Consider the following 12,594-nt stretch of genomic DNA (forward strand, 5'->3'; position numbering starts at 1 on the left):
AGATAGCCGCCCATAGGTTAGAGTGAGTTTTGAATGAGAAATCAACTTTTTTAATCGGCCACGTAACTTTTCTCGAACCCATTCAGTAGCGGTTGTGAATCAGCATTAACCGATAGAGGAACGATAATTCCGATAGAAAATTATTAATTTAAATAAAACAAATTTAGTTGAAATAGTTAAAGTCATTTATTAAAAAATAGTTCAATGGGGAATTTTTAAGAAAATCCTGGCATACATGTAGTCTTTTTTTATTTACAGACTATTTATTTTCAGGCATTTTAATTGATTTTGCTGAACTTTTTTTTACACATTTGCATCATACCACGTCAGAATATTCAAAATTTATTTATTTATCAAACATTTACCATATATGAATCTTAAATTTACAAAAACTAACACTCACGTTTTATCTTATCGAAATTACCTTTACCAAAAAACGGGTATTGAAATTCTAAATATTTGCATGTTTGTAATACAAATGGATATAAACGAATTGCGGAGTTTGTTTCTAAAACGTAGACTCCCTGCATCCATTAGCATATGCACTGAATAAGGGATCGTCCATAAATTACGTAACGCGTTTTTCTTTTGTTTGAATAAAGACGAGCATGAAATTGATGTGAAGTTGAGAAAGACACAACGATATAAACAAAAGAAAAAAGTGTTACGTAATATGTGGACGATCCCTAAGTTGAATATCACTGGCACTTAATTCAGTATAAATTTTATAATTCCTGTAAAGGATAATCTATTGAAACCATTGTAAAAATAGAATTACAACTAAATAATCATTGAATTTATAAATAAATTTTCGCATCAATTATAATATATTACAATATTATTTAATTTGAATTTCTTTAATTTTTGATTAATCAGCATTATGCTATTCAAATTTATTACCTCATACTTCTCATTCGAAATAATTAATTCTTTAAAATTTTAATCTGCATAGTCCACTCAGTTGAGCACAGTCTGAGGTAACCGTCAATTGGAAGATTTACGCTTATTGAAATTTGCTATGTGCGCATCGTATTTTGACCATTTGTGTGATCTTTTAAGAACTCCATTGCATATTGAATCTCAACCCATTCATATGCACATTAATGAATCGTAGAATGCTCATAGGAAGTATTTCAGGTTTGTCAGTCTCATTCAACTCAGCATTCTTCTATTCACTCGCCAATCTTGTGAACTTGATTGGCGGGCAGCGAAAAGGGAATATGTCCGGCCACTTATTGGTTGGCGAAACTGAACGATTAAAAATGAAAAAATAATAAACGACGGCATCAAGAATTATTTACTTGAAATTAAACAGTATAATTCTTGATCTTCGATTGTACACCTAAATTTACATATATTATTAAGAATATATTTAGTTATACGTACGATCAAGGAAATCGATAATTAAGAAGAATTAAAGGAGTTGGGTCAGTAAGGACTTATTTTCACTTAGAAGAAGAAAGTCATTTATTTTATTTTTTGAAAGCATAACAAAATTGGGTATGCTGTACTTGCTCATGTGATAGAATCATTTGCCGATGAAGTATGTTGTTCTTATCGGATTTTAGTGAACATTTATTTCGGGGATTTAATGCATATTTTGTTCTTGTTTTGTTTGTTGACAAAGTGATTTGAACTATTAAGCTACTAGTAGGAGTGCAGTTTATCAAAAATGTACTTACATTTTTTTTAATATTTCAGTATCTAAATTAACATAGATATTTCGATTTTTTAAATTTTGATTAGAGATACTTTTGTCCCCTTTTGAAATCAGCTGGAAATAAAAAAAAAATTGAGGAAGTTACGGCGCATAGTGGGGCGAAATGAAAAAACGATGTTAAAAATAACCTGTAGGTCACAATTATTAATCGATTTAAAATTATTCTTTTTCAAAAAATTCAGCATTCAATTCTCAATACATTTTTCGAGGCCGATTTTTTATTTTTTGTTTGTTTAAATTTGTATATAGTTGTAAATAGCGAAAAAATGTTGAATTTTTAATTTAAATTCTATGTCAACATTTTTCTCAGTGGTATCAGGCCTCAGGTTTGATATAAAAGGATTGGTGGAAGAAAAAACATTTGTTGACATGTCAAGTTATTCGTTATAAAGAAATATTTGCAACGAATAGCTAGTATGAAGGATTATGTTTTTGTAAAGTATCTTTATGAATCAAGATCGTTTGTTCAGAGCAGCAAAGTGAAATTTGATCATGAAAATGTGGTCTGTGATAACATTTGTTAATTTTATCAACAAATAATATAAACAAACGCATGATTTGTACAGTTTTAGGCGGAAACAAACCGAATTTTCTTTCGCCAGTCTTCGAATATCATTGCCTTTTATACACGTTGATATAGTTTTTTCATCTGATATAGTTTGTTAAATTTATCAACAATTATTATAAAGAAATGCATGCTTCGGACAGTTTTAGGCAGAAAATTTGGTTTGTTTCTGCTTAAAACTGTTCAAATCCTGCATTTAAAAAAAAAAAAATTGTTAATACGTTTAACGAATTATATCAGATGACAAAAATACATCAATTTGCAACACAGGCAATGAGATTCGAAGGAAAGCGGAAGAAAATTCGGTTTGTTTCTATCTAAAACTGTTCAAATCATGCATTTGTTTATATTATTCGTTGATAAATTTAACAAATGATATCGGAGACCACATTTGCATCATCAGATTCCATACTGGCTATTTGTTGCAAATATTTGTTTATAAAAAATAATTTACATGACAACAATTTTATTTCTTCAGCCGATCCTTTTGTATCAAACCTGAGGCCTGATGCCACTGCGAAAAATTTTCACAGAGAATTAAAAAGAAAAATGAAAAAAATCAACATATTTTTCGCTATTTACAGCTTTATAAAAGTTTAAACAGGCACAAATTTAAAAATCGGCATCGTCCGATTTATTGAGAATTTAATGCTGAATTAAAAAAAAAATAAAAATCGATGTAGAATTGTGACCTACAGGTAATTTTGAACATCGTTTTTTTATTTCTTCCCACTATGTGGCGGAATTTCTGCAAATCTCTTAACTCGTTTTTTTCCAAAAGGCTTTTTCTTGATTGTTTGACTTATCGACAAATTATAAAATAATTCTCTGGGTGCTTTTCTCTATAACTGACTTCTGTTTCCACATATTCCCTAAAATGCTAATAATATCGGCTATACCTGTATTTTTGCGAAAACATAAAGTTTTGTCAAATACATCGTGATTAAATATAATATGTAAATTTAAATATACAGTACAATCTAAAAAATTATAATTTTAAATTTCATGTTTTTCTCGATGCCATTGTCCATCTTACCCTCATATGATGTCCGGATTTTTCAGCACTTTGTATGCAGTTTCTCCATTTAAATACAAAATAATCTTATTGATAGTATTATTCTTGTATCAAGTATTGTATAAAATTTTGAAAATTTTGAAGAATTTTTACAATCTGCCCTAAAAAGCTTGACGACTAGCCAATAACTATGGCCACTTAATAAACTGTATTTATTTGTAAAAATATTTGTTTAAATAGCCGAAAAAAGTTTCATCGAATCAAACAAACATTTGTCACTTTATATAAATGAATCATTTAATATATTGAATTTTAAATGATTGAACTACATTCTTTGTACCAAACCAAAGTTTATTTCATTCAAAAAGGTGAAAACATTGAAATATAATGATAAAAAAATCCCCTTGATTTAAAATGCGAAGGAAATTTTGATTCTCTGAAATAAACTTTTTATATTCTTTCAATTTTAATTATAATTATTGCTGATACTAATATTCTATTAGAATATTAATTTTTCAACTGATAAACCGTGTTCCTTTCTGAAAATATTTATGTAAATATTCTAAAAAAGTTCTTGGAGTCTAACATGAGTTTCTTACTTCACGTGAAAGGATCATGGTTAATAAGAAAATTTGTTATTTTCTAAGAAAAACTTTTTATAATTATTAAAGTTGAGTTGTGTTTTTTTGCATATATAAATATACATTAATATCTATTAAACAAGTACTAAATATTCGAAAAAAGGGAAATAATGTTAAATAATAGAGAAAGTTTTATTAATTCATTTAAATGAAGTATGTTATTTGAATCCCCAATATTCATGTTTTTCTAATTTGAAGGAAATTAGAGAAAAACGGAAAAACTCAAGAAAGCTAGAAAGTAGAACAATGCATCTGCAATTAACATGTTTGCCGACCCGGTTCTACTCTACTCGTTTGGGTTGATTTAATGGACGAAGAATCAGCTTACAGCCCTTGATATCGCCAGGCTAAAAATCATACATGTGCAGAAGAGCTTACAAATCAATTCGTCCGTTCCGCGATTATACTTCCCACGTCGTCAAACCGGGCGCGAACTTCTAAATCTCCAATGACTTCATAACAAAATTATTCTGCTTACAGCTTACATCGTTGCAGATGGAAGCAATCATCTTCTTGAAATTGTCAAAAACACGAGGTGATTGACCAAAAAACGTTCATTTAGAAAAAGCCTGCCCATAGAGGGGAAATTTCGTGGAACCTGCTCATTTGCCAGGTGGGGTATTTCCATCTTCAGTGCTTTCTACTCATTCAATTTCACGAGAGCGATCACCACCCCAGGCCTCTGGGGCTAAGCAGAGGGAAGTGATGGTGGAACTGAAACATATGTCCTTGAGTCTATTTCACCTCTCTGGGCAGGCCTGATGTACAAAGCCGCGGAGCAGCGGCCGAAGCATTTGAGCTTTCACGTTGTTAGCTGCGACCCTGCCTTGCTGAACGCTCCAAGGAAGATAGAGTCAATTATCCAAAGTGAGAAGGGTTAAATTTTCTGGAACGACAATTTTCGGAAAGCAATCTCCATTGTACACATGAAGCCTGACATTTAATATGCTTAAAGTTTTTTTGTTAAAGTAATTTGTCCTTGTGATTAGTGTTCTTGGCCGTGTGAAACACTTGCGAAATGCATGTAGAAAGCTGTCATCCTTGGTTCGCTACGTCTCCTTAAATCCCACACGGGTTTTGATGGCACATGTGTTTTCATTGTTATGTTCGGAGGAAGTCTTGCCGAAATATTACCTGAATTCGCCGGTTAAATCCGTTAAATCAGGGTACTGCTGTTCTGCAGCTTCAGAGGACTAGAGGAATACCGAACACAATTCTGCAAAGGTTCGGCGAGTAGCTAGTACTGCCACGCCAGATTAGCTGGAGGCCGGAGGACAGAAGGTGTTTAGAATTCTACCTCTCGTCCCATCTCTATTAATTATTGCAAGGGGTAAACCATAAAATTGTTTATTTTCACTTTTTTTATTTCTAAATAATGCTTCAAGTTTGAGCTTATTTCTGTTGGAATTAACTGTTATTTGAGAAAATATTTCTGAAGAAACACTTTATATAAAGTAATCCTTATTGTCATTTTAATAGTAACATTGGAATACGAAATATGAAGTCAGGCTACCTATAGGAAAATGAAATTTACCTTAACTGCTCTTTTCTTTTTTAAGAAAAATGAATTAAACTTCAATATCTTAAAGCGGCGTCAGGATGTGGTACAAAAAGTAGTCGTGTCAGAATTCCACAAGAAAATCATTTTATCTTCATCATTGTCCAATAATACGAAGTATCAGAGTGATAGTTTATCGCACGCAATACCTCAACCGACATTAGAGTTTGGAATGCTCTGTCTCAAGAATGCTTTATATCTTTTATCTAGTAATGCGGAATCGGTTCCTAGCCAGGTTATAGGTAAAACAATTCTAATTTTTCTTTAATTCTTCTAATTTAAACAGCTTATAAACTTAAAGTTTCTCAATCTATATTTCGAGTATTTCTAATTAAGTATTTAAAGATTACAATTTTGCCCAGTAACCAACTGCCCGGTAAATTTATATCAGAATCCACATTAATATGTTTAAATTAATAATTTTAAAATACGAGTTTATTACTTTTTCAAAATAAAGGCTTGATAATATTTGTTTGTTTTATTTCAGCGGGTCAGCACGCTGTACGCTTTTCACAGATAACCGCCATTGAAACCTTAAACCTGAAAATAAGTATTTTAGCTGACAGTGCTTATGTATCATTGTGCCTCGGAGAATACTCTATAGCACTGGAATACGCTAAAAGCCTTTTAGCTCTTAATAATCTCCCAGGTGCATATACAATGTTGGGAAAACTGTATACTGCAGAAAGTCTAATTTTTTTGGATAAAATTAACGAGGCCCTTGATTATCTGAGACCAGAAATGCTTACCGATCTTATTACATCTTTGCCCATTCCCGATACATTGGATAAAGATAAAGAAAAATCAGAGGAAATTGATAGAAAACCAATAAAAGGTACGTAGATTTCTGATGTTTTGTATATGATTATAAGTGTAACATAAAGAAGATAATGATTCGATAATTTGGTTTAACAGTTTGGTATCCTACGAACATTCTGACTGGAAAAGCCGTGTTACTTTACAATATGGCAGTGGCTTATGCGATCCGTGGACAACTTGATAGATCAGGAGAAATAGTGGGACAGGTAATTAACTACTTAACAGTAACACATTCTATTGTCCATAAGTCATATTGTCATGTTTTCATTGCTGCCTCTAGAGATTGGATCCTCCTTTCTTTCTTTGTTCTTCGACACTTAAGCAAGTCCAGTAGCCATTTAACCGCGGTAGATTCATATAAAATAAATAACAATAAAAGCTTACTTTCGAATGTTGGAAGGGGAAATTACAATGTTTTCATCAACCTTTTTCAACTCTAGGAAGGGAACCGTGATATTAGCATCGATCAAACCTAAACAAATCTTTTTGCACACGTATCTGACTAGGACCCAAAAAAACCTTATCTGTCTTAGTAGATAAAGCTAACTGGTATATTTACGTGCATTCCTGCCCTCCACATCACGTTCAGTACTGATCAGAATTCATGTCACTTAGGATGACCAGTATAGTATAGTTAATGTATAAGTTCCTATTAAAGTAATTATTATTTAATATGGGCATCAATAATTTCTGAAATAATTGTTTAATTTCGTTAAATTTTGTTTGAGATTATATGATTATGCTCACACGTCGGGGGCCCTATAGCTATACATTTCGAACACTAGCGTCACCCTCGGGAAATTCGAGTGTGTTCTTTGTCCTAAAGCGTGCTCGTTTGTCATGAAGTCAATGTACTCGACTTTGGGCTCCTATAGTTCATTCTGCATGGAAAAAAGATCAGGTAGCTGATCAGTCTTTATAGTCACGATACCGATCTCGATTCTCTGACAGACGTGGCAAGCTGCTAAAGCCCGAAAAACCGGAACCAGAACGTGTGAGGGCATTCGGGTGTGACATGACGCCAAGTTCAGTGGGAGTATTTCTAAAGAAAAAGAATTAATCAGCCTTCGGTTTGACAGGATAAAAATACGTCAAAATCCATTAGAGACATTTTTTTATTCAATAGGCTTTAGTTTCTGAGACCCTCGAGCGCATGACTCGCCTCTGCACAGCCTGTACCCCGAACTCTACTCTTACACAGTCCGACTCTAATTTTATAACAAAAGGTTATACATATCATTACTAGTATTTTTCACGTAGATTGCGAAAGTCAAAACGAAATATCTTCTTTTTTTGTCAATAAATTAGGATTGAGCTGTGTAAGTGCAAATTCTGTAGTCTAGGCATTACAGTGACGTGTCGACCTGTCGTGCATAAATATTCAAACCTCGATATTTCGAAAAATAAGACCCATTGAATCAAAAGGAAAAATACGCATATTGGAACCTCTCCTTGTTAGTTTGATTTTAATAATATAATTAGTAGGTCTAATATTAGTATACAATCAAATTCCGGGATTTTATATGATGAGCCAATTGATAGCTACAAAAATCCAGACGCTAATTATGCGGGCTAAATTGCTAAATATATCATTTAAAATCCACCTTGCACAAGGTAGAAACTCAGGGAGTCATCGTGGCTCAGATGATATTGGAAATGTTCTAACACAGTAGCCTTCGTAAATCTAAAATACACTGGCGCGGGTACGATTCTCAAATCAGGACGCGAGTATACACGCATCTTCGGAAATGTGTGTTTTTCTCCATTTGCATACTACCCACAGATACCATAAAGTTATAATTAACCCTATAATGTAAGTGCTAATCTTCCTGGCAGTTAATGTGACTATAAACCTTCAATTAATAAAAGGTAGAAACTCGAATTCTGAAAGTAGGTATAACTTTGTTCGAGAATAATCTGTCCACTCAAAAGGACTATATCCCTAGTTTTAATCAAGATATACCCTAGAAGAGAGGGTGAAAGCAGTTAAATTGGTTGACTTATACATCCAAATCAATCTGTTGCCTCTGTGAAGTTCCCAGTGAATTCTTTTCCAATTTTTTCAATATTACCTTTGATGGCCACGCTCTATAATGGAATGTAAGTTTTACTTCGATTTTCACTGCTATCAGAATAGAGCGGTTTTGAAAGCCAAATCTAACACTTTCTGGGTTCAGGCAAGATATCTTAAGTGTTAATAAACGACCCCAGAATATAGGGCCAACGACGATGTCATAGTACCGTGTTATACCTGACGGCTAAGCTGACACTTCCTATTGTTAGGTGCTCGAACTCGAGCTCGCTGTTCAGCGGGGCGATGTGATGCTTAACCGGACGCTACATATTATGTTGCGTTGGTATATTTAAACTTTAAGTCAAGGTCCTTTTGTCAATGAATAAGGTACCTAGAAAAAAGAAAGAGTCACAAAGGACCCCGCAGAATTTGTATGGGAAATGGCTGTCTGCTAAATTGCCTGAAACTTTGCTTTCTAGTATTTCTTGATGTGTAGATTAAAAGTCTCGATGAGCATTAAGTCCAGAAAATTCGAGTTTTCGAGATATAGCTGTTAGAAGTTAAGGCTTTTATGCATTTCGCAGTAGAATAAGTCTGCAATGCTAATCATATAAATCGGAATAATGCGGCTTGTAAGTGTAATAATGCATGCATGCATTATTACACTTACACAAGTGCATATGTGACCGTCCGCAAAGAAAAGGTTTTAATGCGTCCAAGCTGAATTTTACATGACGGGCGATTGTAGAAGATTTCGCAAGTCATCATTTTAGTAGTGAGAATGTGCCTACAAAAAGCATACCCTTCACTTAGTCCTACACCTTTAGACGCCATATCCATGAGCTCCTACCGCATCGGTCCGATTCGGCTGTATGCAGTAGTGTTTAGTGGTGGGGCTGGTTTTCGCCGGCCCCTCGTTTTGTTTCGGCGTACGTTTATTATACCTATGCTTGTAGCTTAATTACTAGAAAGGTGATTAACGTAAAAAATTCTAACTATTGGAAACGAAAGAGTAACTTAGAAGCTATCGATTGGCGTAAGATAATAAAAATCGATTTTTTCCACATAAGGCCCCTTTTTTGCGAACAATCACATATATGTATAATATATATGCTATGTATATAAACAGAAAGAGGGAATGACTATTGTCGACATTAGCGGGATCCGATGTGCACGGCGTATAGGGAAAGAAATTTCGGTAAACCGTCCGCTCGAGAAATCGCGCTGTTGTTCTGAATGAGGGGACGTTGCATGACCTCTCAGAGAGACAACTGTTTTATCGTTTTGGGCGAGCTGCTTCCCCAGAGTGGCAAGGCCGCTATTCCGACGTATGAGTGCAACGTCTCTCCATCGGGTAAAGAGAGCAACAATACCACTATGAGGCCATGTTGCAACGCTTTTTCTTGTACGTGCGCTCGCCTTCGCGATTTTCGTTCATGATTTTATTGTTTTTAACTAAAAATGGACATATTTTTTTTAAAGTACGGGTTTCAAGATTTCTGAGACACCCGAATAGGTTATTATTTTTCTTTTTTCTTTGCACTCTTGGCCGACCGATTGATATAACCTCAAAGTTTTTGCGAATCAAAAGTCTCATTTTTCCCAATTCTAATTGTAAATTCCGTATATATAAGGTAACATTAATATGATCCTAGCTTGAATAATTGTATTAGTATAGTTGCATGAGATGTTCCCCCAAAACGGGCGCGCTATTCACGCAAAAGAAGCGTGCCGCTGAACTAGCCTTGTGGTGGATCTGCGTGTTCGGTCGTAGTAAAGTGGCTTTCTGAAATTTCTTTTCGTGTACATGTAGCTGAATTAGAAGCAATATGCTACCCCTTGAAAATATACAAACACAAAGTTAATTTAATTAGAAGCATATATCATTTAATTAAAGCTTCATTTGTAAGGCTAAATACTTATTGAAAATATCGAATTTAATTATTTCCATCTTAAATATAAATAAAATATTCGTGTATGGTAGAGATTTCATGCTATTCATATATTATATTATATCACACTTTCCGAATATACTGAGACACGGCATTTTCTAATCAGGCAAAAATCTCTTGAAAAACGTAATTTTTTATTTTCTAATCATTTTGTATGGCGTCCTTAAATAAATTCTTAATGAATCCCAAGATCTAACTTTTGAAAAACCTACGTTCAGCTGTCCGCGGTTGACAATATCTCTTCTTTGATGAATTCGAAATAGATCGAAATTTTTACCTTGTGATTTGTTGATTGCCATTGCAAACGCTACTTTGACAGGAAATTGTCTCCTCTTCAATGAAAATGGCTAAGTATTTTCACAGTACACTGTTATTCGATTGAGATAAGCTCTTTCGGGAATCTGAATATTTTCTGAATTGTCATTCGAAGTACCATCGCTCATACCAAGCAGAAACTAAGAAAACTCTTTTTTTCTGGTAAAGCTCGGATGTTCTCCGACAAACAGAGCATTCTGAACAGTTCCACAAAATACTCCATTTTATTGATAAGTTGAACGTATGAACAAATTTGAAGAAATTAAGAAGAAAATAATGAAACCAATATAAAGTTGATTTTGCATAATGTCGGAGCCAGCGAAACGTTTCGCTGGCCCACCATAGTCTTTGCCTTGCAAAGGGTAGTTTTGAGTGGTTAAAGTTGTTTGCACAAATTTGAACAAATTAAAAAGAAAACAATGCACAAATATAAAGTTAATTTTGGATAATGTCGGATCCAGCGAAACGTTTCGCTAACCCACGATAGACTTTGCTTTACAAGGGGTAGTTTTTAGGGCTTGAAGTTTGTTTGGAAAATTTGAATGAATAAGGCTAAAAATAATAGGCGCATATAAAGTTGATTTTGGATATTGTCAGCGCCAGCGAATCATTTTGCTATTCCTAATATTGGGTTTTCCACGCAGGGGGTATTTTTTGGAGTTAAAGTTGGTTGAACAAATTAGGATGAAAATAATGTGCCCATACAAAGTTGATTTTGTATAATTTCAGGGCCAGCGAAACGTTTCTCTCAAAATTGGTGTAACAATTCTTGTAATTGAAATAAATAATGAATATAAAATAATGAATATAAAATTCTATTATGTCAAAATAATAATTGTTTCATTCATTTTCTTTTATTCATTGATAGTTTTTTTCATTTTATATCTTAAAATTTAGCGGAATTTTACATTGCTACATTCAATTCTTAAAGTCTTGTTACTGTTATAATGTATGTGTGCATGTATTATTATGTTTTTACGAGCCGAATCATTCCGATTTATATGATCAGCATTTCAGTCTTATTCTGCTGCGAAAAGCATAAAAACCTCAACTTCAAACGGCTATATCTCGTGATCTGACAATTTAGCCGAGAGCCATTTCCATTTCCCTTTGAACAAATGTTTAAGGTGAAAATGCAATAAAAGGTGAAAATCAGGTCGATGTAAAAGATATTCAGGGATTGTATTGACTAAAAATAATCCACGATCACGAAAGTAAGAAGAACTCAAAGAAATCTTTACAATAACTTAGACTACACTTATGTCTAAATTAAAAGTACGCGCACTAATAAATGGATATTTTGTGAACTTTTACGTCTTTTTCTCGAAAAATGATACATAAATATTTTTTGGTACAAATCTAACATATGTGATCAGAATTTCACTGAGAAAGTATATAAACATATTTCCCCACGCTTACAGAGTCTTTCTCGTCAAAAATCTTCATTCGCATAAGATATGTGCTGAAATGATTCACGTAGTGTAAAACTCTCCTGAGCAGTCAAAAGTAAAGCGGAAGTGTAAAAACAGATACCTCGTATAATGTCTATGAACCATCTTCAATTTACCAAATTTTCTAGGCAAAGTAGATACCTACCTGCCTCCTTCCGCACCACCACCCATATCAAAAACAATCAGCCAGCAAACCCCTTGTATACAGAACAACAGAACGGTTACACAAATAAACAAATTGAGAAAGCAATACGAAAAATACTAAAAAAAAGTCAACACAACCTACGAAAGAAAGAAAGAGAAAAACGACCCCTATCCTATCCTACATCTAAGGTGTAATCCGGGAGTATATAATCATAATGAAACAGAACATACCATTTTATTTGACAAAAAAACCGTTGTAGCAGAAACACACATTTTTTCTAAGAAAAGATAAAGAAGCAATCGAAGTCCTAAAACACCCTTATGAAATCAATATGGACAAACCGATTCGGCTTTCCGTCCTCCCGGATTTAAAAAAAATACTTGAGTGGTCAATCAAAAG

At 33.6% G+C, this 12,594-nt stretch overlaps 1 protein-coding gene across 6 annotated transcripts in view; it reads left to right on the top strand.

Annotated features, from left to right (window-relative positions):
* Positions 1 to 12,594, top strand: part of LOC117176015 (CCR4-NOT transcription complex subunit 10) — a 266,901-nt gene that overhangs the window by 221,703 nt on the left and 32,604 nt on the right. For 5 of the 6 annotated variants that reach the window (XM_033365963.1, XM_033365960.1, XM_033365962.1 and 2 more), the window contains 3 exons: positions 5,501 to 5,741; positions 5,987 to 6,334; positions 6,415 to 6,524. In XM_033365963.1, the coding sequence (XP_033221854.1) occupies positions 5,501 to 5,741; positions 5,987 to 6,334; positions 6,415 to 6,524 (699 nt within the window). The remainder of the gene's footprint in view (positions 1 to 5,500; positions 5,742 to 5,986; positions 6,335 to 6,414; positions 6,525 to 12,594) is intronic. The other variant, XM_033365966.1, reaches the window with a different exon arrangement.

This window comes from Belonocnema kinseyi, chromosome 7 (assembly GCF_010883055.1).
Source record: "Belonocnema kinseyi isolate 2016_QV_RU_SX_M_011 chromosome 7, B_treatae_v1, whole genome shotgun sequence".
In the NCBI taxonomy this organism is placed as follows: domain Eukaryota; kingdom Metazoa; phylum Arthropoda; class Insecta; order Hymenoptera; family Cynipidae; genus Belonocnema; species Belonocnema kinseyi.